The sequence below is a fragment of the Camponotus floridanus genome, unplaced genomic scaffold (assembly GCF_003227725.1).
Source record: "Camponotus floridanus strain SB8 unplaced genomic scaffold, Cflo_v7.5 scaffold249, whole genome shotgun sequence".
Taxonomy (NCBI): domain Eukaryota; kingdom Metazoa; phylum Arthropoda; class Insecta; order Hymenoptera; family Formicidae; genus Camponotus; species Camponotus floridanus.
This window is the reverse complement of record NW_020229380.1, coordinates 114,211-142,091: the sequence shown is the minus strand read 5'-3', so window position 1 is coordinate 142,091 and position 27,881 is coordinate 114,211. Positions and strand designations below refer to the sequence as shown.

At 30.3% G+C, this 27,881-nt stretch overlaps 1 protein-coding gene across 1 annotated transcript; it reads right to left on the bottom strand.

The window, feature by feature from the left end:
* Positions 1-992: 992 nt before the first annotated feature.
* On the bottom strand, positions 993-4,359 carry LOC112638114 (proto-oncogene tyrosine-protein kinase ROS-like). The gene is made up of 3 exons (XM_025409171.1): positions 3,896-4,359; positions 1,305-1,779; positions 993-1,076 (listed from the first exon to the last, which is right to left on the bottom strand). Exons 1-3 carry the CDS (start codon positions 4,357-4,359, stop codon positions 993-995), a joined length of 1,023 nt encoding a protein of 340 aa, XP_025264956.1.
* Between the last annotated feature and the right edge of the window lie 23,522 nt (positions 4,360-27,881).

Here is a 27,881-nt window from a genome sequence, read left to right as displayed (position 1 = left end):
CTCCCAGTGACTTCTTTTTGTTTCCGAATATGAAAAAATGGCTTGCTGGAAAAAAATTCACGTCAAATGCGGAGGTCATCGCTGAGACGGATGCTTATTTTGGAGGCTTAAGCAAATCGTATTATACTGAGGGTATAAAAAAATTAGAACATCGTTGGTCTAAATGTATTGAGTTGAAAGGGGACTATGTTGAAAAATAAAAAAGATTTTTGCTGGAAATCATGTGTTTTCTTTGCCAGGCCGAGAACTTTTCGAACTACCCTCGTATATATAATCACAATCATTAAATTTCGCTTCGATTACTGAAAAACACAAATAAGATATATAATCATATTATTTGATTTTGTCAATCATGAAAACGAATGTGATATTTTTTAATAATAATCAAAATTGTATGGAAAATAATATCACAAAATTTAATTTTCATTGATACATGTAACATTAAGATTAAACCTAAAAATAATCTGATCAGAATCAATTTAAAAATATCCTAGAAATATTTTTTCTGTATTAAGATTTATTAAGTTGTTGTGATATTTTTTAATAATAATCAAAATTTTATGGAAGGTAAGATCACAAAATTTCTTTTACTTTCATTGATACATGTATTATTAAGATCAAACCTAAAAATAAGAATCAATTTAGAAATATCCTAGAAATATTTTTTCTACATTAAGATTTATTGGATTGTTAGGAAAATAAGATAAACATTAATTCAATTATATCAGCTAAATAGTATCGACTGGACTCAATAAAGCATCTTCCGTGTTCTTTCTAAATGCTATAATATTTTTCAGACAAAGATTAAAATTTGATCTGGCATCCACTGTGTTCCAGCAACTCAGTATCAACTGATACAATGTTGACGGACAGTTAAGAGTCATCGGCAATCTGCCTCCAGCACGTACATAATTTATCACTTCTTCATTAGTCTTGGCACTATAAGGTTGCTCACCCAACGATGTAATTTCCCACATTAATACCCCAAATGATCAAACATTGCTTTGAGAAGTAAATATTCCCATGATTAAAGATTCGGGTGCCATCCAGCGAACAGGAATCAAATCTTCTCCTTCCTAAAACATGATTTCAACAAAACTTTAATTTTCTGGTTCAAGTCGTTCATTTTTAGAATATGTGCAAAATAAAAAACGTTCATATATTTCTTGCTGTATATAAAAAACTATTTATATTCTATATTACTTAAAGAAACAATCCAGTATACTATTATGATAAGAAAATGGAAAGTATTTTTAGAAAAATTTATTTTTTAATTATTAATTTTTTTCCATAATTGTATTCACCACGCGATAATAATCATCCTTGTAGATATCTCTGGACAATCCAAAATCTCCAATTTTAATGATACGATTCTCGCGATTTCTCGAAGATACTAAACAATTGCGACACGCTAGATCTCTATGTACGAAACGCAACTCTTCCACGTAGCAACAACCTCGCGCAACATCTTCGCACATGGCGAGCAAATCTTGCAAACGCAGAGCAAGCGAATCTGACGCTTGCAAATTTCGATATTCTCTCAAATATTTTAACAGATCTCCAATTTCCATCAATTCCATCACTAGTAACGGAGAATCTCCATCTAAACAAACGCCCAACAATCTTAATATACGTTTGTGTTGAAAATGATTCATAAGTTTGGCTTCCTTTAACAATTTCTCTTTCTCACGGGAAGAAGCATTTTTTCGAAGCGTTTTTATTGCAACGAACATCTCTGTGCCCGATTTTTCTAAATCCTTCACCTTTCCTGTGATACACCTGTGAAATATTTCACACAAATTTACATGCATTCTTTATTAAAAAATGTATAGTTTAATGTCAAGTAGTATTATATTTTACTTTATATTAAATAATTCAATATATATAATAAATATATAAAATATATAATAAAGTGCATGCTTGTTGTCTCATGTAAATTTTATATTACTTATAATCTATTAAAAAAATTTATGTAATTTATATCTTTATCAAAAAATACGTATCTGTTTTGTTAATCCAAAAATTAATTAGAAATATTGCTTGAAAAAATTAATTTTTACCATTCCGAATGCGCCGCTACCAAGATGTTTTGTGAATATAATTTGATTTCGTGCAATTTTAGTAAACGCACATTCATCCGGGTTATAATGTAACATAGGACTGTAAATCATATTGAATTGAGTGTTTCGGCAAGGTACTTCATGTAGAATCGCCAATTCTACATCGGCCGTTGTTGAAGACAAAAATTGATCATTATTACCTCTGCGTTGACGATATACTGTTGTAAAATTTCGAGTTAATTATGTAATAATATGTATTATAAAATTACTGTTTTTAGCAAATTTATTCGTTTAGTTTTATATAAGTAAATTATTATTTTTAGTAAATCTCAAGATATTATATCAGACATATATGTATAATCTAAACAATTAAAGTCAACACCTACATCAAATATACTTACAACGATAAAAGTAGAAGACGCAAATTATAATAACTATAACGATAAAACTTAACATCAATAATATTTTTGCACTATTATTCCAGGAGTGCTCAGATTATCTATATTAAGCAAAAATATAATTTTAATATCTTTGTGTGTGTATGTTTTAACAAATTTATTTTTACTCATAACTTTATTACAAAATTTAATTCTTTTAAATTCTAGGCCTATTCATATCTAAAAAAATTAGCTCATAATGTTATAATATCTATGTAGCATAGATTGTTACTTTGCAATAATATTGCAATATTACAAATTGCAATGCAACATTACAGAAACATTGTAGAAATGTAATTTAATAAAGTATGAATTAGACATTAGCGATAAAACTTAACATAAAAAATAAGTAATATTTTTTCGCTATTATTCCAGGAGTGCTCGGATTATCTATATTAAGCAAAAATATAATTTTAATATCTTCGTCTGTGTATGTTTTTACAAATTTATTTTTAGTTATAACTTTAATACAAAATGTAATTTTTGGTCTATTCATATCTAAAAAAATTAGAACATAATATCTATGCAGCACAGAATGTTACAACTACTTTGCAACAATATTGCAATATTACAAATATATTTTCATTTTATTTACGAATACGATTAATCTTCAAAGATAATATATCTTTTTATTATACTAAGAATAGATACTATTATATCTGTCAATATATTTTTCTATGCATTTTTATGTATTTTTCACATGTAAATAAATATAATTATAACGGATTTTTTAAATTTTTAAATAAAAATATAATTAGGAATGTATAATTAATTCTATCACTAATATATATATGTGTATAAAGTACCCATTATAAGAGTGTATAGAACATTTAAAATAAGAAAAGTGATTTGTAAGTAAGAGTTTAAAGTAATTTTGTATAAAAATATAACATTTTATGTTGTGTATATGATTATGTTTAAATACAATTTTGCAATGTATTATTTTAGACATGATTATCTTATATATTGCAAACTTCTATTTATATTGAGCTCTTTAATTTAATTAAATGTTTCCAAAATATTTATCCATCAAAAACAAAAATATGGTTACAATAACATTGCATTTTTTCCAATATATTACACTATGTTATCCAATATATTACTACAATGTTTCATTGCAAAAAACGAACAGCTTAACTTTATCACAATCTTATAACAATAACTCAGCAGAGTTTCGCATTCGATTTGCAATATTGCAATGTTTCAATGAAATTATTCTTCAATATATCCGTAATCTTATTGTGCTGTATGGATATTTGCTTACCACGTTTGCTACCACGTGTTGAAAAATTAAATCTTTCATCAGCCGGCCATATAAAATTTTCCACATATTCGTGGTATGTCAATATCAAGCGAAACTTGTATAAAGGGCCCGATTGTAAATTTTTGACACTGTACATTACTTCATTGTTATAATTTACTTTAAAATAATTTGTTGTTTGCCACTTTTCTGCTGCAATCTCTTTGTATTCCAGTATACAAAAGATCGTCAGATTAATGTTGGAGATCCATGAAATGTTCATGCTATTTATGTTGACCCCGCTCAAAGTAATACTGTTTGATTCTGAGGATATGATCTCGTTTAAACTCTCGTTGTAGAAATCGCTGAAATTAATTGGATACACACGCACGTATATCAAGTAATTTTGTACTGGTTCCGACAAGTTAATCTTTGTGTAAAATCTGCCATCTGCCATACGTTTCGGCATATTGATAAATTGTTTGTTCTTTTGTTGCGTGTCGTTCACTAACTTCCAATGCACTTCGTAGTTCACGCTCACGCAGTTCAATTGCTTGGGTGGCATCCAATGAACTACTGCTATAGGAGGCGTCAAAGCTAAAACACTTGTTTTCTGGTGCATTAAGCTTGCCCGAATTAGTTTTTAATGACATCACATTCGAATTGATTGGATTTATTGATAATTGATCAAAGTAAGAATTGCTTAAAGTAAACTTCAATTCGTAATCTGTAAATGGTGTTAAGTTATGAAAAATCTCGTAATGTCGCTCGCACGTCACATATCGCAGCACATTGAATTTCTCAGACTTATTGAGATTGTTGTCTAAACAGCTTACAGAAATAGTATATATAGTAGTTGGTAAATTATATTTTACCATTTATATTTTATTAATCAGTCATATAAAAATATAAAAAATATGTCTGAAAAAATTGATTCGAGTGAACAGAAAATAATACATACGTACGTTTCGATCTTTTCAAGATCTTTTTCAATGTTCGAGATGTCGTTAGAAAATAAATTAAATTAAAATTAAATTAAAATTAAATTAAATTAAAATTAAATTAAAATAAATTAAAATAATAAATTGAAATAAAATTTGAGCCATTTTACATTTAACAAAATTATAACAGAATTAACATTTTGATATATTTATGTCGTTAAATTTAAGAAAAAGAAAGAAAAATGGAAGAATACAAACTGAGAATTTAGATTTCTTACCTCAATGTCACAAAAATGTCGTTTACTTTTTCTGTAAATTGACTGTCGAATTGTACAAATGCTCTGAGAGATGTTGGCTTGCTCAAACTGCTTTCTAAAGATTTTAAGATTGTACTCATAAACACAATTACATATAAGATTAAGTGGATTATCTCAGTAAATCAGAAAGAACAATTTAATGTGAAAATAAAGGGAAGAGAAAAGATAAATGTAAACTACAAAATATGGAAATTAGCACAATATTGATCTTTAAAAAGATAATATAATAATTTTTTGCGTCATTTAAGATTTAGAAAAGTAATCGTTAATTCATGGCAAAAATAAATAATTTTTACTAAAACGACAAGTACTTTTCGAAAAATTCCTATAGCTTAAGAAATCAGAAGTATAATATTTGCGACTGCTTTAAAACAGAGTAACATATTAATAAAATTGATTTTACCTTAAATTTTAACAATTTTTATATACAATGTTATTTTTATATTGTACTTTTCTGTTTCTTTTTAGGGCAGAATTAGAATTTATATTCTTTTCAATACTGGAAGATATTTTTAGATTTGATTGCCACTCTTTCTTGAATTTAAATTATATTTACACTTTTTTATCATAGATTTTGTTATTAATGTTTTAATTTTTTGCAACTTACCGATAGATTCTGGAATGGTAGAAATATTTGCAAGTAATATAACTTCATTGACTTCGCGCTCATTTCTAACAATACTATCAGAATGACTCCGGTCAGATTTGAAATTTAGTATATGATGGTCACTTTTCTCGGACATTGAAATATCCTTCATAAAATGTAACATACAAAAAGAATTAAGTGAATATCATTGAGGCGATTGTTTCTGGCTTTTAATGATAAATTATATAATATATAAAATTAAACAAAAAATTGCCTTTTGTTTTTGATTTGCTTAATAATACCGGTTTGATATGTACCATTCCTAAATGATATAAATTGAATGTGATGTAGTTTTATTATATCATAAAATCTATTTTTTATTTATTTTTTTAAAGGCATCTTCTATATCAAACATAACTCATATTAAAAAGAAAATCAATCAATAGATTAACGAGAATCAATGAGGATTCATAACAGCTTTTGTCAAATACAAGCGAAAGTGTAGCTCTTTGCAATTATTAAAAAACTTTTGTCTAACGATTTGATTCATTCTCACGATGAGTTAGTTAACTCTATTCAATTATACCGTAACTCATATTTCTTTTTAAAAGTTTGCCGATATTACTAAAGTTTTATTAACGTTTGTACTTCAAGAATAAAAAGATTAAAAATATTGTTTTTTTACAGTTATTAAATATTAGTCATAGAATTTGTTAGAGTTAAGGATCGTCACGACTCAGGGGGTCAATTAAATAGCACCGAGTTATAAGTAACTGTGTATTGCACTTGGGAGAAATACAGGCGAAGTAAAGAAAACTCTGAGAGGATCACGCACGGCCGGGAAAAACAAACGAACAACAAGAAGATGATAGAAAAATGCCGCAGATGGCGACATTACGCAATCGTGGCGAGCCACCTATCTCTAACACTTCCCCTCGAGCCGATTGCTGCCAAAACAAACATTTTTTACTATGTTGATGCTCGAAATAGAAAAGTCAATGCTTAAAATGGTATTGAGTTCAAATTCAATCTGAACAATCAATCTAAATCACCAAGTCCGGCCAACTTTGCACACTTGATGTGCTTGGCTTTCACAAGTCCCTTAGTCAGAAAGTCAGCCGCTTGATCCTCGGTAGAGATGTGCTTCAGGTGAAACTCCTTTCGTCCGATAGCTTCCCGAATGAAGTGATGGCGTATGTCAATGTGTTTGCTCCTGCCGTGATATACAGGATTCTCCGTCAATTTCATTGCGCTTTGGTTATCGCAGTAGATTATAATTCCGCTCAAGTCATTGGACCCGAGTTCGATTAGGAAACGTCGTAGGAAGATGGCCTCTTTGGAGCTTTCCGTCAAGGCCATATATTCCGCTTCCGTCGTCGACAAAGCCACCGTTCGTTGTTTTCTGGATTCCCAAGACACGGGTTCCTCCGTTGAGCATGAAGATGTATCCGGAGAAGGATCTCCTATCCTCGGTGTTACCCCAATCGGCGTCAGCAAATCCAACGATCGATCCAGAATCAGACCCGAAGGTCAATCCCACGTCGATGTTTCCTTTTAGATACCGTAGCACTCGCTTCGCTGCCTTCCAATGATTCGCGCCGAAGCAGTTATTGTACTGTCCGAGGTTGCTCACCGCGAACGAAATATCGGGTCGAGTGGTCGAGGCCAGGTAAGTTAGTGCTCCAACTAACTCGCGATACGGTAATCTCAAATCTTCATCGGATTGAGTTTCGTTCTTCTCCAGTCTCAAACCGGAAGTCACCGGAGTAGCCACTGTGCTGCAATCCGTCATCCCGAATCGTTCCAGTATGCTGCGAATATATCCAGGTTGATTCAATGTTAGTTTTCCGTCTGAATGGTTAAATTCTATGCCGAGACATTGTTTTACAGGACCGAGGTTCTTGATCCTGAAATGCTTGCTCAACTCTCGTCTGAGCTCAGCTATTTTCTCCCGGTCCCGGGAAGCGATCAGTATATCATCGGCATACGTGGCGATCAATGTCTTCTCCGAAGCCCACGTAGAACAGACAAGGATCAGCCTTCGACGATGTAGCGCCCAACCTCTTCAGAGTACTACTGACAAGGAAAGGGTCGGAAGTGTCCCCCTCCGATTTTAATGAGCTTTGAATATGTTGTAGTCTAGATCAAAATAGGAGACACGTATTTTTTTATAAGTGCTGAGTCGGCCGTTAAGGGGGTGAAACACCTTCTTGAAAAAAATCGATTTTTTCATTTCTCAGCGGATACCGTCGAAGCGATAAGAGATATAAACAAAAGTTTCAAATAAAAGTTTTATGGTCTTTAATGTACTTCAAAATCATGTAATCAGATTTGTCGAAAATGTCATATTTTTCGAAATCCCCCCCCCTCCCTTTTAATGTTTGAAAATTTTTAAATTTGTCTCATAACAAAACTTATAGCTCATTTAACGACAAATTCAATCATATATAATAAAGTTGTATTCCGAAGTCACATTTTTCAGAAATAAATTAAAAATATCCCTATACACTACTATACGCCCGCTTTATCCGCCTTATGACGCTCGTTATTCACAGCGACAGTCATTTTTCTTCGCAAACTCACAGAGGCAACCATAAATTAGCAATAAATAATTTATGAGAATATATTTTTATAAATTATAGAAATTATATTTATAAATATAATTATAAATTATATAATAATTATAATTATAATATATGTCTATATTATGTGACAATAAATATACATATAATTTATATGGAAAAGTAATGTTTTTAATGCATGAAAAATAAAACTAGTCGGACAAGGAAAATTATTGATCAGATGCCGATGTTAATAGATTCAATTCTATGAATAAACAGATGTCGCATTCGCGAAATGAGTTGGTGCAATATATTATTTTATTAACAACTGCGTGCAGTGGAACACATATTACTATTAAAGCGTCTATCGAATATACGCGAGCGCGATAGTAAATATATTTATATATATAAGAAAATAATTAAAAGGATTATAACTTATAAAGCGAGCGAAAAAATGCGTCGCGATAAGAAAGTCAGCTGCCCGAAGTGCTGATACAGCCAGTATCACACGGCCAAGTCATCAAACAGAGGAAGAAATCACTCTCGAAATAGCGCTGAATTGCAATAAAATGCGAGGAAGTCTTCGGACTTCCTTCGCTTGCATTTTGCACGCCACTTTAGAAATAACCAATGATTTTATTTGGTCATGCCACCGCGCGATCCTCCTCCGATAATCGTTCAGAACCGGAGGCGTTAAAAGCCACCGCCTAGAAGCGGCGGACAGTCACAAATCAGTTATCAAATAATTAACAAGTGCTCGAGTTAATTAACAAGACTAGCCGTTATCCTGAAAAAACAATTGTGCCCCACGCACACAACAATACAGTATGTATGTACTTTTTCGATTTTCAAAACTTTTATAGTTTTTTGCTTTTACTTACACTTCATTCAAAATTGCGGTTTATCTGTTTTGTTTTAATGTATTTAAATTATAATTAATATTTTATTACTTTATTTAAGTTATGTGATAAAACTGTTCTATTTTTCATGAAACTCGGAAAACGTAACAAATTATTAATACGCATTAAATAATAAAATATTTTTGTTGCTAATAAGTATTTTTTGCTAATATTTATAAAACAAATATACATAATGTTAATAATTTTTTTAGATAATGTTTAATCCAAGAAATGTAGCAGTACTGCTATACACTGCACTGTATATGACTGGGGAATTCCCAGAAAGTCCTGTTACAACAGATGAAAATGAAACAAAAGACATGATGGAAAATATGCTTCGATCAATGTATGAAGAAGCGTTTTGAAGTTTATGAAGAATCATCATTAGATTTTCAAAAACGAATTTGATATACCTGAAGTAGAACCTGTAATTGATGAAGAAAGAGAAGAAGACACATATTTTGTAAAAGAAATTGAATGTGTTGCGGATTCTGTACCAATAGAATATAAAAGAAATGCAGTAGAGTTATGGAGAAGTGGGAACAAAAAAGTCAAGAACTCTTGCATCTATAAGAAATAGATTTCGGAAAGTCACGTCATTACGTCAATTAAGAAGATGGGAGCCAGCAAGTAAATCAAGGTGGCAACAGATTTGATAAAACTGAAAGAAATTTCAACATATACGTTAAATAAATTCCATGAAGGTATTGAAAAGGGAATAATTATTCATGACATTGATATTGCTCGATGGGGCTCTTCGCGCACAGAAGGAAGTAAATCTACTTGGGTTTACAGCATCATTATCATGGGTAAAAAGGTTTAAGCTTGCACATAATATCGTATCTAGAAAATTACAAAATTTATAACAAAAAAAAATTTAGCGTCAGACAAAGATTTAGAAGCAGAAGCAAGTCATTTATCGAAAATGTTAAATCTTCTATTATACAATATGGAATTGAAAATGTATATAATTCGGACCAAAGTGGATTTCAATTAAGAATNAGCCGTGTTCCGAATTGTTACCATTACTGCAAATTCTATACTGCTCGTTACGATATTATATATTTTCAGTCGTTGGCAATAAACTTGGCAGCAATTTCGGAGCACGGCCATACTTGACTGTGATTGCGTCAGTTTCTATGTAGCGTGGAGTTCAGCACCGCCATTTGGAAAAAAATAAAAATAAAATTGTGCTGAATTGTGCTAGGTTTGTGCCATGTTGTGCCGCAAAAATTAATCACATATCTTAAAAAACAAAGCGGTAGATCATAAAAATCACTTTTTTTGTCAGCACCGCCATTTTGTAAAAAAAATAAAATTGTGCTAGGTTTTGTGCTATATTGTGCCGCAAAGATTTCGAACGTATCTCCTCCCGTTTCAGAAAAAAAAATTAAAACGTCAACTTTTGAAATGCAAAACTTTACAGCCTTATAACTTTCGATTCGAGACAGATAATCTAATTTCTCAAATTGTGCTGAGTTGTGCTCGTCAAGACGAACAAAAATAATGTATGAAAAGTCCCGCAACCTTCGAGGGGTGGCTGAAGATCTGTAAAAAAGGGTGAGGGTGAATAAAAAATTTTACTTTTTCGAAATTTCTACACTTGTGCCAGATTGTGCTAGTCGAGCACAACAACTTTCCCTAATGGCAAAATGACGTCGGACCACTGGAATTCGCGATACAGACAAAATAAGATTGTCGGTTTTTAAACGCAAAATTTCACAGCCTTATAACTTTCGATTCGAGACAGATAATCTAATTTCTCAAATTGTGCTGAGTTGTGCTCGTCAAGACGAACAAAAATAATGTATGAAAAGTCCCGCAACCTTCGAGGGGTGGCTGAGGATCTGTAAAAAAGGGTGAGGGTGAATAAAAAATTTTACTTTTTCGAAATTTCTACACTTGTGCCAGATTGTGCTAGTCGAGCACAACAACTTTCCCTAATGGTAAAATGACGTCGGACCACTGGAATTTGCCGTACAGCTAAAATAATATTAGTTTTTAAATGCAAAGCTTTTTAGCATGCTGTGGCAGATGAAAGAATTTTTAAATCAAGGCCAAAAAAATGTAAAAATAAAGAATAAAATTGTTGTTAAAGTAAAATTTTTAAAATTAAAATATTGTATTTATTTAAATCCTATATATTATATATATATATATATATATATATATATATATATATACAGGGTGACCCATTTTAACTTAGGCAGCCAAATAACTCGAAAACCAAGTCCGAGAGAGAAAAGTGTTTCAGACAAAAGTTGTATGGTTTCAAGGGGGACATAAGATGGTACCATTGGTTTGACCTTGAAGAGTTATTTGAAGGTCACATGAAGGTCACCTTCAATTTCTTAAATGGAACCTACATTTTCTCATTACATATTCTTGTAGCTTATCTCGAGAGCTTTCCAAAACACTATAATAAAATATTTTTTTATTGAGTACTTTTCGAGTTATGAGGCTTGAAATCATTTCTTAATTTAACATAAACCGTAATATATTTAGTAAAATATTCATTTTTCGATTATCTTGCTTTAATACTTTTATGTACAAAATAATGAGAGGAATCAATTGGTGTAAAGAAAACACATAGTTATTTTTAAGAAAAAATATGTAATTTGCAATTAACAATTACATATTTTTTCTTTGAAACAACTATGTGTTTTTTTTACACCAATTGATTTCTCTCATTATTTTGTACATAAAAGTATTAAAGCAAGATAATCGAAAAATGAATATTTTACTAGATATATTACGGTTTATGTTAAATTAAGAAATGATTTCAAGCCTCATAACTCGAAAAGTACTCAATAAAAAAATATTTTATTATAGTGTTTTGGAAAGCTCTCGAGATAAGCTATAAGAACATGTAATGAGAAAATGTAGGTTCCATTTAAGAAATTGAAGGTGACCTTCATGTGACCTTCAAATAACTCTTCAAGGTCAAACCAATGGTACCATCTTATGTCCCCCTAAAAACCATACAACTTTTGTCTGAAACATTTTTCTCTGTCAAGCTTGATTTTCGAGATATTCGATTGGATGGATTAAAATGGGACACCCTGTATATTTATATTAATATGTATACTAAACATTCTAATGGCATATTTTAAAATTATACAATAACTTCATATGGTAAACTCATAATAAGATATATATTAATTATGCAAACTCTTTATACATGCTGTTTTATATATATATATATACACGGTGGGCCATTTTAATCGATGCACTCGAATATCTCGAAAACAGCACTCTTCAGAAAGAAATGTTTCAAACAAAAATTGTAGGGTGTGAAGGGGGACATAAGATGGTAGCATTGGTTTGACCTTGGAAAGTCATTTGAAGGTCACATAAAAGTCACCTTCAATTTCTTAAATTGAACCCACTATTTTTCATTACATATTCTTGTAGCTTATCTCGAGAGCTTTCCAAAACACTACAGACAAATGTTTTTTCATTAAGTACTTTTTGAGTTATAAGGCTTCAAAGTTTGCAGTACTTCGATATAAAATGCAAAATATCTCGTAAAATATTTAGTTTTCGGTAGTCTTACCCTAATACTTTTATGCACAGAATAATGAGACAAAACTATTGGTGCAAAGAAAACGTATGATTGTTTATAATAAAAAATGTGTAATTTGCAATGCACTTTTTGTTATAAACAATCATGCGTTTTCTTTGTACCAATAGTTTTGTCTCATTATCCTGTGCATAAAAGTATTAGGGTAAGACTACCGAAAACTAAATATTTTACGAGATATTTTGCATTTTATATCGAAGTACTGCAAACTTTGAAGCCTTATAACTCAAAAAGTACTTAATGAAAAAACATTTGTCTGTAGTGTTTTGGAAAGCTCTCGAGATAAGCTACAAGAATATGTAATGAAAAATAGTGGGTTCAATTTAAGAAATTGAAGGTGACTTTTATGTGACCTTCAAATGACTTTCCAAGGTCAAACCAATGCTACCATCTTATGTCCCCCTTCACACCCTACAATTTTTGTTTGAAACATTTCTTTCTGAAGAGTGCTGTTTTCGAAATATTCGAGTGCATCGATTAAAATGGCCCACCGTGTATATATATGTATATATATAATATAAAACTATATATATATATATATATATATATATATATAGTTTATTTATGGACGTAGTTTACTGATATTGAAATGTGTTTATTTAGTTTTTAATTATTTCTTGATATGGTGTAAACGCAAATGTCCCCTTTGACCATTGTTTGTTCGTCAACAACTCTTGTCTTGATTTACCTTTACGCGAATTGTCATCGTAGTAAAGCCATTTTTGGCCTATTTTAATATAAGCAATGTAGTGGCCTACAGACTTTACATCATTAGTCCCTTCATATGCAATTACACCAGATAAGATGTATCTGTTGCAAGTTACATGTAATTCTATGGGATAATCGGATAACATTGTCAATTTTTGACCACCACATTCAGTTTCCATAATTATATGCGGACCGTACATGATATTTGATTGCTGAGACTTTCCGCAACACAGTCGGTGAGTATCAAATTCTTCATGTAATGCTTCCTGTAAAAATCGCATCCCTTTTTCGTTAATTATCGTATAGTTGATATTGATATATATAACATTTCTACGTATTTTTACACGATTATATATGCCACATGTGTTTGTTACTGTAAAACTTGGGACATCCTCGAGCAACCAAGTTGTGAGATTAGCTATATTAGAAATAGCGCTTACTTTTATTATAGAGTCTTGTTTAATATCCGGTTTTAATTGATTAAGATTGCACAATATTTTAGCGCGTTCTCTAAAGAAATTTGTACTTAAACCCTCTTTTATCAACACTTTAGCACATGATATTAATTTTGAGGGTGTTTCTAATAATCAGTATTTCCACTTTGAGGGAAAATTTCCCATTTCGGGGAATTTTTGAACTTTTGAGGGAAGAAGAGGGAAAAGGGAAAAATGAACGAAAATTAAACAAAATCGAGAAAACAATAAAGAACATATAGTTATCCTCATTAATAAATCCCTTTTTGAGTGTAACTAATGTAGAAACTAGGAACAGCCAATTAGAAGAACTCACTAGTCGATAGCACCGTCTGATTGGCTGAGGTTGCTATAATTCCTATACTTCTACACCTGAGGGACTCGATCATTGAACTTAAGAAGTTGGCAATCTAATATTATTAGATATCTGTGATTCTGTGAATAAAGACTAGAGGTTCAAATCGTACACTGTTAGTTCTATTTGTAAAGAGTAGAGGTTCAAATCGTACACTGTTAGTTCTATTTGGCATTATTGCATCATATTGTTATTATTTCTATGATCGAGAATTCAAAGCAAAACAGAAACTGAAAACTGAGCAAATAACCAACATTAATATGACATATGACAGCAGTTTGTCATTTTTTACGTATCTCATCAACTAGTCACAACATTTATCTATTATTAATATCACAAATTAGGTAAGTTATTTTACTTGCTGTCAGCTTAGAAGAAGATTAAATACTACAGTTATTTTTAGTTAATGACAAGATAGAAAAGAAAAGTCTATCAATTTCTATATATTTTTACATTTAATCAATTTTTATCATTTTGCCATTTTCCAGTTATTTTGAAATGTCTGAATCAGAAGGCGGTTATAACACGGAGGAGGAAAAAAAAATAAAAAAATGAAATGTTCGAAAAAAAAATCATCGAACAAAAAATTTCAACAGGAATGGCTTACTATGCCTGAGTTTAAAGATTGGTTTGTTCAAGATAAGATAAATGCGAAATGCAAGATCTGCAATTTTGTCCTTAAATCAGGTAAATAATATCATTATGTTATTGTCTGATAATAATTTTTAAACAGCCAAAATTTTTTAGCAAAATTCAAATCTCACATGAATCCAAATATTCCCATACTAAAATTTTATTTCTGTATTTGTTACAATAATTAATTTTATAAAATTGTTAATAATTATGATCCAAAAGATAGAATTCGATTATATTTTAATTAATATATCAAAAATAATTTTGACATAATCAGGACTGAAATTGAAAGATTTAAAGTATAGTTCTATTTTCAAATTTTGATTTTTTTTTAGGAAAATCAGATCTTATTAAACATTCAAATGGATTGAATCATTTGAGGAAAATGGAATTCATACAGAATATCCAGCCTCTTAGGAATACAAATTTTACAAGTATGATTAAAAAAGTCCAAGATTTGGAAGCAGCCATTTGCGCCTTTATTGTTGAAAACGATCTACCCATTGTAATTGTTGAAAGATTTGTACCATTCTTAAAATCTCTGCCTGACATTGAAACTGTGAAAAATGTGTCTTTAGGAAAACAAAAGGCAACAAATCTCATTCGACAAGGACTCAGGAGTCATTTCAATGCACTTCTCATTAGAGATCTTAACAAGTTTCCCTACTCACTCTTCATTGATAAAACAACAGACATCTCAACAGAAAAACAACTTGCTATCATGGTTTCGTATTTTGATAAATCAGAATTCACGTACAAAACTAATTTACTGGATATAATTCCATGCCCAGACGGCTCAGCAAAAGGTATTTTTTCTGTTTTCAAACAGACATTGCTTGCTACTAAAATCAATTTGACTAATTGGATAGGATTTTGCTCAGACACTACTAACACAATGATGGGCGAGCATCATTCTGTTTCGCAAATGATAAAATCTGAGTTCCCAGAAATTCATATTATAAAATGTAATTGGCATCTAATCCATTTATGTGCAGATTACGCATGTCGAAAATTACCAAATTCCTTAGAGGATATTTGTAGGACTATATATAATCATTTTGCAAGAAGTCCAAAAAATGTTGACGCTTACAAAAAATTTCAAAAATTCTATAATATAAAACCACATAAACTTTTAAAACCATGTCAAACAAGATGGCTGTCGATCCATGATTGTGTGAGAAGGATAATTGAGCAGTGGGATGGATTCAAAGCCTATTGGGAGACCCTGGCTCAAGAAGATCCGACTGTAGCTAATAATTACACATTCGCAATCTTAAATAATCCATCAAAAAGGTGTTTACTGTATTTTGTAGAATACGGCCTAGATATAATGACTGAGTTTAATACAATTTTTCAAAACAAAAGTCCAAATTTTGTTTTAATGAAAACCAAAGTAATTGAGATTTATCATGTACTTGCATCTAATTTCATGAAGAGAGAATACATTAAAAGAACCGATCATTCGAAATTAAAATTTGATTTAGAAAATCTGCTTCCCTTGAAAGATATTTATTTGGGTCCTGTAGCTACAGATTTCATTTTAAATAATGAAATTGATGACGATGACTTAACATCAATTCAAAAATCAGCCCAAGCTTTCTATATGGAAGCGCTTTCCCAAATTCAGAAACGATTTCCAGTCTCCCAATTACAAGAAGACTCCAGTTTTTTGAATCCGGAGAATGTTAATAACTGTAAGCCCAGGAATCTTTCTGTCATTGCAAAAAAATATTGTAAGACGTTAGAAATTAACTATAATAATCTCGATAAAGAATGGATTAACATTGGATTTGAAAAGATCGATGAGAAAGATGTATTCAAATTCTGGAGAACAGTAAAAAACTTCAAAAATCTTGATGGAGAAGATAAATATGAAAATGTTTTAAAAGTAGTAAATTTTTTTTTCTCTTTACCATTTTCTAATGCAATCGTAGAACGCTTATTTAGCGTTCTGAAATTAGTAAAAACTTATAAAAGAAATCGAATCGGATCTGAGTCACTAGCTGGAATTTTATGTACAAGGGAGGGAATTGGCAATACAGGAATTAATTCAATAAAAATTTTGAATGGTGACGTTCCTAAATTGAAATTCACTTCCAATAGCACATCTACAGAATCTAACATATTAAGAATAAAAGAATAAAAATATTTGAAGATTAACTCCTTTAAAAATAGAATTGAATTTCTATGAAACTCAATTATTACTTTAAAAACATTTTCATATTTCTTTCTTATTTTTACACTTTATATTTTATTAATCTTTTCTTTTAAAAAATATCACAAGAGACTGATTATTTTATATATAAATATAAGATTTATTTTCTGTGATTAGTTTAACCAAAAATGTGTTATTTCTTTGAATTTTATTGAGTTTAAAAATTATGTATGTTATTGTATTTACAGATTATATATATTATGCTAAGAATAAAACATACTTTTATGTTTCAGATTAATAAAATAAACAGTAAGTTATATGTTTCATGTTTTGTAATCAAACATTAAAAAATTGATAAATTTTTATTTTTAAAAGGTGTTTGTTTATTTCCCTCATTTATTCTTATTTTTAAAAATACATTTTTAATCAATTTGATTGAACGTAGACATAATCTATTTTCTTTTTCTGGATTAAAAACATTAACCTAAGTTTAACCTCAGGATGACATTAAAATATAAAAAAATTATAAACAATTATAAAGAAACAAAATAAATGATTTAAATATAAGATTTCAAAAATTCTTTATTAAAATAAAGAATTTAGACGTAAGCTACTCTTAAATAATAAAATCTGGGATAACAACATTTTTTTATGTGAGGGAAAATACGGGGAAAATTCAAGGTAGAGTGTGGGAAAAAAAGGGAAATTTTGGAGGAGGAGAAGGGAAATTTCAGACCACTCTAGTGGAAACACTGCTAATAATGCATTATTGTATGCTTCATTATTTACCAAGCTTGTAGATAATATTTGACATAAACTGTCAAAACCACAAGTATTTGTTACTATTAGTGTAACTTTTCCATTTTTGACATTTTTACAGTAATTTCCATTCGGTATTGCAGGCAACGTTACGTATTTATCACTAGTAGCGTCAAAATTGGGACATGCATCAGCATAGCGACAAGCCCGTTTTTTTATATTTTTATTGCGCCAATTTTGTTCGGCTTGCAATTCCGTTAAGTCTATTGAGTCGTTATCTGTAGGACCATTATCAGAATTACAAGTGGATACGTGTAAATTACTATTATTTCTATTAATTTTATTTTCGTCATCGATGTTTATAGAATCATTTTCTAACCTTCCCGCCATTGCCAATTTTATTTTACCTGACAAACAAGAAATATGTTTACTTATAAACTTATCGGCTCTCATAGGAAGAGACACATCTCTTAACGTTCGATTTTTTAAATCATTAAATTCTGATTCTACCGCCGCAGAGGTTACATTTATGGAGCCATAACCAAATATTGCAGGCATAATTTCACTAAACAATGGAAAATACTTTAATAAAACTTTAAACTTTTTTGCAAAATCTATGCAATAAAATCCATTGATATCATAGGTTTCTTCCAATTTATTTATTTGAGAAACACAATCATTATACATTGAATCAACCCAGCGATATATATTTGTTTCGGTTGCATCTACCTCGTCTACATTTTGATCGCTTTTATATTCAGATTCGATAGGTATTGACAAATTTTTATCACTTATTGACAATGCATCTGTATCGCCTTGTATAAGTAATGTTAAACTGTTTCGTGCTGTCATCGTCAAACCGTTAGAATCTTGATAAGGACTTATTGCGAGAATTAAAATATTACGTGCAACTTCTTCAAATTCATGGAATGTATTTTGCTTTCTTAAAATTGCCATTGAACGCATAAAAAATATCCTTACTATAGGTGGTTTGCCAGAAAAACAGTTTCACTTAGCAATCATATTCATATAATGACATACATCCAATCGCAAAAGACAGGGCGGTATAGGTAACTTTACACCAATCAATAGAGCAAAACACTTAGATAAATAATTATGCAATGTAATAGATTTCGCAAACGCTCTTGCAACAGCACCGAGCAAGGCTTTATCAAAGTCGGTGACTATTTCTTTAGGAGAGGGAAATGAAGAATTTTGTATAGCACCGGTCCGTAAAAATTCTTGCAACCAAAATACTATTGTATTTGTATTTTGTGATGCATAAATCATTTGAAAAATAGGAGTTGTGTTTTCAGCAATTTGTGCAACTGCTTGATATAAATATATATGTGAACACAATTCGCCATTTGGTAATTTAATTTTTTTTATTAAAGATCCAGTGGCATCAATATACAATATTGTATGATATTTCTCATATACAGCAAATTGCTCTCGAGTCCAATAATGCACAATTAACGGATCCAACCCGATAAATCTAACCGCGCCTTCGTATCGTGAACTATATTTCATCAACAAAAGACTCTCAAATATATTGACAGATGTTACACCCAATAACCTGTCTTGCCGTTCTTGTTTAGCTTTGCGAAGTACGTTACACGTGTATAAATGTGCAGGCTCGTCATCTCCAACATCCATTAAATTATTAGCTTGCTCTCTTCTCCACATACAAGGAAGCGTTTTACCCTCTACTAATTTATGAGCAACCTGTTTGCGGTCAAAACCTTTTAATTGTCGTTTTTTATTATGTTTTACCTTAAAATTATAATCATGGATTGTGCATTCCATTTTTACAACATCTTTTTTCTGTGGTGCGTTTATAATTTTTTCAGTAAAATTGCATTTACATTCCGGACATTTGCCGGTAACGATTAAAAAAATTCCAGAGTCCGATATTTTCGCGCACTTGAAGGTAAGTGCACACGGTAATTTCGTTTCATCATATAATCGCTCATAAAGTATGCTTGTCCATGCGTAACGCCGTAATACGCGTATATTACGTTTACCACGACTTTTAAAATTATATTTTATTTTTTCATCAGAAATTTGCGGCCATATATCCGTGACATTAATCGAAAAAGAAATCGTACGGCTATTATTTAACGTATCAATCGTTGTTTCCGAGATGTTTAATGAATCATCCTGTTCTACTTTAATATTATATTTTGAAAGTAAATCTGTATAAACATTATAACGATTTAATTTTAAAATAGTATAGATATATTTCGGACTTATTGAATTATTCAATGCAGCAGAAAGTTGTTTATATAGATTAGAACGCGACCGTCGTTTCCTACTACATCTTTAAACTCTGCCAATTGTAATAATGCAATCAGCTTTGAGATAAAGGCCATTGTTTAAGATAAAATGTACTCTCTCTTATGTATATATGTATATTTCTTTAACAGAAAGATTAAAACAAAAAAATTATAATAATGCCTTAGTCGTTTCGATTCGCTGTCGACTGACTATTCGTCGCAGTACGGTAGCCAGCGGCAAAATATAATTAAAGATATCGTTCGTTTGGTTCCTACTCTTCCTTACTGCGAACGCAGTAACACGCAACTGTGATGGAGGGGATAGGGACACGGAAACAGCTCACATATATGTATGTATGTACACTAGGCTCGACAACTGGCGGCCCAGCAGTCACGCTTGGTTATTACGTTTATTCTTCCTTCATTCGTAGTGTGGAGGCTTCCCCCACTCTCGCCTAAAGCGCTGACTGAGCAGCCGCCCGCGTCTGCGCCGAGCCGAGCGCACACGTACGAGGCTCTTTCCTTGTGTAAGTGTGTCCGATCGGCACTCGTAGAGTGACAGGCGCGCGGTTAGTGGTGGGGATATCGGAATATCGCAGCATTACTACTCGGCTTGCCTGAGTTGTCGAATCCTGAGGGTCGATTCTGTATTTCCGAAGGAGTGAAAATGTGAAAAATGAACAGCACTGATTGGTGTATATTGTTAGATCTAAAAGTATATACCAATCAGTGCTGCAGAGTGCTGCTCACTTTTCACATTTTCACTCCTTCAGAAATACAGAATCGACCCCCGGATGTACACGGACCAGCATAATTCAAATTTTAAATTTACAACACAATATTACTTTATAGATGTCCTATATAAAATTCATGATATATTGTAAATGAGCAATTCTTAGTTTTAACTTTTTATATGATATAATAATAAAAAATAGAGAATAAATTAATAAATGAATGAGGAAGAATGAAATCGAGAATTAATACAGCATGAGACAATTATTATGGAAAAAAATTAATTTCCATTTTTCATTTTTCCGCATGAAAATAATTTATACTACAAATATGATACATAAAAAATAGAATAATTACGATTTCGCAATTACATCTCCGATATTTCGAATCTAAATGCTAAAGGCTATGAAGTTTTTGCATTTAAAAAATTGATTTTTTTTTTATTTTGGCTGTACGGCAAATTCCAGTGGTCCGACGTCATTTTGCCATTAGGGAAAGTTGTTGTGCTCGACTAGCACAATCTGGCACAAGTGTAGAAATTTCGAAAAAGTAAAATTTTTTATTCACCCTCACCCTTTTTTATAGATCCTCAGCCACCCCTCGAAGGTTGCGGGACTTTTCATACATTATTTTTGTTCGTCTTGACGAGCACAACTCAGCACAATTTGAGAAATTAGATTATCTGTCTCGAATCGAAAGTTATAAGGCTGTGAAATTTTGCGTTTAAAAACCGACAAACTTATTTTGTCTGTATCGCGAATTCCAGTGGTCCGACGTCATTTTGCCATTAGGGAAAGTTGTTGTGCTCGACTAGCACAATCTGGCACAAGTGTAGAAATTTCGAAAAAGTAAAATTTTTTATTCACCCTCACCCTTTTTTACAGATCCTCAGCCACGCCTCGAAGGTTGCGGGACTTTTCATACATTATTTTTGTTCGTCTTGACGAGCACAACTCAGCACAATTTGAGAAATTAGATTATCTGTCTCGAATCGAAAGTTATAAGGCTGTAAAGTTTTGCATTTCAAAAGTTGACGTTTTAATTTTTTTTTCTGAAACGGGAGGAGATACGTTCGAAATCTTTGCGGCACAATATAGCACAAACCTAGCACAACTCAGCACAATTTTTATTTTTATTTTTTTACAAAATGGCGGTGCTGACAAAAAAAGTGATTTTTATGATCTACCGCTTTGTTTTTTAAGATATGTGATTAATTTTTGCGGCACAACATGGCACAAACCTAGCACAATTCAGCACAATTTTTATTTTTATTTTTTTCCAAAATGGCGGTGCTAACTCCACGCACATCAGTTTTTTGAGTCTTACGCCTTACAACCTTATGCTACGGCCATTGTAGACGACTCTTGAAGCGTCGTTTACACTGATATTTTAAGGAGACTTAAGACTTAAGAAATTGACCAATCACAGTCGAATATTTTCTTAATACTTGACCGTAATTGGTCAATTTCTTAAATCTTACGACTTAAATCTCCTTAAAATTTCATTGTAGACGCATAATGTAGCGTCTATAATAAGATTTTAAGGCGTAAGTCTTAAGAAATTGACCAATCGGTCTGTTATTAAGAGAATATTCGATTGTGATTGGTGAATTTCTTAAATCTTACGCCTTAAATCTCATTGTAGAAGACGCTTAACACGTCGTCTACGATGGCAGTAGGATTAACGGATTAAAGCAGTAACTTAAGGAATTGACCAATCTCATTCAAGCATTAAAAGAATACTCGACTGTGATTGGTCAATTTATTGAGTTACAACCAGTGAACTCTATACTATAACTGGAATGTGCACTGCCGTTGTTAGCGCCCGGGACATCAAAAGAAAAGGACAGGTTGCTTTGGAACAATTCCTGCCTCCGTCAAGTAAATTTTGATTGGTCGATAATTTTATATGATCTTTGTAATAAACATCAGTCTTACTAACCTTAACTCGATTGACTAACTGACAACCTGCCTGCTCACATCTGCTTTTCACCTTTATTATTGAAAATATTAATGTTTCGTTCCTTTATTTATATATTTTTATTTTTTATATGTATAAAAAAGAATTTATAATAAAAGACATTTCGTAAAGTATTCGTACGGACAGATAATAATTAACAATAATATATGTATGTAAATATATGTTATTTTGTTCGCGAGTGAGCACGGATCGCTGCGACAGTGCAAAGTTTACAGAATGCGGCAAACGGACGACCACGAACAGAATATTAAACGCTAAATTAACTGAACACGACACGTAATTTTTTTGGTATTTTTAGATTTTTATTTGACACCACACAGTAAATTAAAGTTTTACACAAATAAAATGAGTACAATTATTTCAGGTAACGAAATAATTCCGAAGCCGAGAGTGCGGAAGTCCGAGTGAGAAAGCGGTCGTTTTAAAAGCGGTTAGACAAAGCGGTTTTGACAAAGCGGTTCTACGAAAATTCTGCGAGCAGCGAAAAAGTACGAGACTTTTTTGGTCCACGCGCGGTGCCCATTATATAGCGAGCGGATTTTTGGGCTGCGACATGGACCAATTAATTTAATCTTTTAGCGGTAACCTCATTGCGGCGCGTGTAGTTGGTTGTTGATGAGGTCTGACGTCGGATATTATTTACTTGTCATGCGCGCAATCTTTTTAGATCAGCTGATTGACGATCAGCTGATCGTGACACATGGGCGCGCATGCCCATAAGCTGCGTAAATTTCAACGACGGTTGACAATAATATTGTTAGCGGCGATGATGAGCGTTTTTTCCGGTGGCAAAAAAAAGAGAGATAACTCGAACGTTCGAGTTTTTCTAATAAATAGATATTTCGAGAAGATTCTCGACGCCCGTTAATTTTAAATTTTCGAACGTTTAATAGCGAAAATATGCGAATTTCGCTTTGTAAATTTTACTCTGGAATGATTATTTTAAATTTTGAACATATTTATATAGTTAAAATTTTTTACTTGTAAAATGTAGCAGGTAAACAGTAAAAAAAATTAAAAAATATATTTATTATTTTTTATTTATACAATTCATTATCTTTTCATTATTTTTATTTACATAATTATAAAAAATGTTCCGATATTGGATGAATAGAAATATAGTAATGCATTTCTTCCTTATGTAGATTATTTTATGTAGATTACCGTATGGAACGTACATAAACATATGTAAAATGTTGGATGTATTTCAATCAACTGAAATAAATGTTTGAATATTAAAATAAGAATTTTAACACATATTGAAGATATACAACTATATATTCCGTATTATAAAAAATATTACAAAAAATATCTTTTGTTACAAAATATTGAATTTTTTTCAAAAATTAATAACGATGTACATATATTATTAATAACGATATACATATATACATCATAAAACACAAAAACATAAATAAAATACTAAGCAGAACAATCTTAAAAATAATATCATATCTGCAGCTTAAATGAAAAATAAATATCTTATAAATATAAAATAAAATTATCTTTAAGTTCATTCTTTGGTTTAAGAGATTGCACGTAAAGTAACAAATATCACTATATAAGGATTATTAAGCCAGTCCAAAAAAATACATTACAAAATAATCCAGTTGCTTAGAAATATAAAATATTTAACATGCTGTAACATTATGTATGTCTCAAAAGCTTTTGACTGTAATAAAACTATAATAAAATAATCAAATGTTATAAAATAAAATGGTTTTATGAAGTTTACTACGTTTATTAACAAGTTTATCCAAAATTCGTTTCGTCATATTTTTATTATATTTAGAAATACGAATAAAAATATATGATGATGTTATAGCTCTAATTAATTGTATTTCATGTAGTTCCTCCATTCCTGCAGTATCTGTTACAGGATGTTGTAGTTTGAATAAAGACATAGCTATTGGAATATAATGTTGTATAGTAGTTCGAATAATATTAGCTTCAAAATGGTTTGCGTTCATAGATTGCACATTTAATTCAGCTTTAAAAGCTTTTTCAACAAATAGTATTATATTATAAACTACTGCAGATGGTAAATATAATTTACCACGATTAATGAATTTCATAAAAGAAGATTCTAAATATATTTCTAAACAATAATTATGTTCATAAGTCTTATTATTTGTATTAGTTAAAATTGCAATACAATCATCACATTTTATTTTTTTTATTAAACCCCGAACAATATAACCAGATATATAATATAAAATATTTTGCTGAATAAATGATATATTAATATTCTCCATAGCTTGAATTATATTTGTTATACGTTTAAAATCATTACAATCAAAAGCTTCAGAGTTCTCTTTGGTTTTAGTTTTGCACTTAAAAATAGCAGGTATTGCAGTGTTATCATCAATGCAATCTGCACTAATACTACTTTTAACATTATTTAAAAACAAAAGTTTTCGTATAATCCATATGAATTGTAAGCAGTCAGGATTATTATTCCAACCCCCTCTAGCTCTTACGCAAGAAAAGAAAAGTTCTAAATGGTCTTGCGAGCATTTATATGGCAAAAATAAACGTAATGGATTAACTTTAGAAAATAAATCCTTTGCTAAATTGATCATACTATACATATTTATTATAAAACTTACTGCAAATGTTGATCTTCGATGATGAAAAATAGGAACTCCGTCAATTTTTAATTTGGAAATGTAAAGAATATTATTGTTAAAAGTATTTATAAAATAATCCAAATTTTTAGGAGTATATGGGCGACTTGAAATTCGTTCCGAAACAACTTCTAGCATTTAACATGTCAAACAGTTTATCAAATATTCTTATGAATTCTGTTGTGGCATCACTGTCTTCAAATCCTAAAGTTTTTATTTTCCTTAAATAATCGATGGCATCAGCAACACTACTGCTTATTGTTTGAGATGCAAGTGAAACGTTCATTTTTTTATTAAAATAATGTATGTATGTATGTGCATTACCTAATTTATTTGCTAATTTCAGACCTTTTTTTTCTTGAATGTCATGTAATTTCCTAACATATGCAAAAGATATTTCCCGATTTTCATATGTAATTTTGCATACTGCAAAAGTATTACGACATAATTTAATCATATGTGAAGGGTCTAATATACTGTAAATATATGAATCAGATAAAGAATGTTGAAATGCTGTTTGCAAATAAGAATATTGTTTTTCATTCTTCGGACAAAGCGCATTTTGTATATTTAAATCTATATTTTCTGTTGATGCTTCTTGATGAAAATGTTGTTTCATATTCAATTTATATTCTTTGGGATGTAATGCATGGAATGTTCATAGAATCCATATTTACGAAATTATTAAAATTAAAATTACATCCTAGCAATTGTAACGTTTTTAAATTGCTTTTTGCACCATCGCATGTAATTGAACGGACAGTGATGCCTTTTTCTGCTAGTTTGATTATTGCTTGCTGTATAATTTCGCTTTGTACAACTGATGGCATTTTATTTGTAAAAAAAAAGCAATTGGACATTTAAATTTTACCGTATAAGAAACAATTAATAGCACCAATACTTCAGTAGCCAATTCTTTTGAATCTTCTGTAGGAATACCCCCATAATCTACATATCCACGTATTTTATCTGATAATTTATCATACACTAATTTTTTCTTATGCTCATCGAATCAAATACTAATGAAACATTTTTTAAATAATCTTTTGTATGTGCTTCATTTTCCAAATATGCAAATATTTCAGTAAGAAAACCAGATTGGAGATTTTTATGACTTAGCCATTTACGGAACATACTATTATGCGGTAAATATAGTTGACTGCGTACAAATTCATATGCACGTGGAGAATAAAAAAATAATGTAAAAGCAAATTGTTTAATTGAGGTAGAATATCTTCTACGACATGCTGAAACTCTGTTACTTTTCAATTCATTTTTCAAAACTTCTAATGAAAACCCATTAAAATTAGTCTTTAAAACTTCTGTCACACCTTCAGTATCATGTTTATTATTTGCCAGATATTTTATGAGGCTTTTCATTGACGTTATGCGTTCTGTTCGACGAAACAAACGCTTTTTCAGAATTAGATTTTCTTTTCTTAATTGTAGTTCACTTTCAGATTGTCTTAATTGTAGTTCACTTTCAGATTTGTCTTGTCACGCTTTGGAGAAACTTGAACTGCAACACTTATACTATTCGTTAATTGTGCTTGTACTCCTGTCAATCATTTCCTAATAAATTGTAATCATAACACTTTAAAGTACAATATTTGGAATAACAAATAAACAAGCTAAACATATATAACAATTAAATAAAAAATATGAATATTTCATAAAATGGAACAATATTAAATACAACCATACACCTATTATACATTTCATGTGTTAGAAAATAATATAAATTGAAAGAATTAAATATTTTTATAAAATCAATTAAAATACAATATATTACGAAAAAACTTAAATAAATCAATATATTTTACAATATTTGTATATTGCTACTTACAATTTCCTGTGTAGAACGTATATTAGATGGAGATATACTAGGGTCAATATTAGATGTGGAAATTTTCTCAGCAAAGCAATCTTCTAGCTTATTAGAATTAGATGTAAAATCCGTATCTCTCAATACATCTTTATGTTTTTTATTATCCTATATTAATTGTAATTAAATACATTAATTTATAATTATAAAAAATAATATATTTTTTATTTAGTATTTAATTTATTAAAATGTTTATATATGCATTTACTTCTTTGTTTTTTGAAATGTTAGAATTATTAAAAATAATAGGAATCGCAGATTTTTTTAACAGCCTTTTTAATAATTTCATTCATTCTGATTGATAATTATTTTCAGTAAAATGTTCACTTCAAATATATATTTCTTTTGGTGTTTTCTTAATATAAGGAGAAATTTTAGCGAGTCATTTTATACGTACTTCTTTGTTGCTTGGCAATCTATATTATAAACATATTATAAAATTATTACATATATTATTTATATTATAAAATATATTATTTTAAATACGAGAGTGTAAATACAAGAAAAAAATACTTTTATATATTTTCTACAATATATATTACTATATAATAAAAGATACTCTTTGTAGATTTACTTGTGAAAACTAATATTTATAGAATTTTCTTGATATTTTCCACAATTTTGAATGGAACATTTTTTACCCATTTTGATGACATTTCTGAAATAAATAGGTT

What these genes read in the sequence shown, in the direction of transcription:
- LOC112638114 (XM_025409171.1), bottom strand. Translation starts at nt 4,359, where the DNA reads ATGCACCAGAAAACAAGTGTTTTAGCTTTGACGCCTCCTATAGCAGTA. An exon ending in AATTATAACAATGAAGTAAT is followed by an intron (nt 1,780 to 3,895) that starts GTACAGTGTCAA and finishes AATATTTCACAG; the next exon opens with GTGTATCACAGGAAAGGTGA. An exon ending in AGGATGATTATTATCGCGTG is followed by an intron (nt 1,077 to 1,304) that starts GTGAATACAATT and finishes ATCATGTTTTAG; the next exon opens with GAAGGAGAAGATTTGATTCC.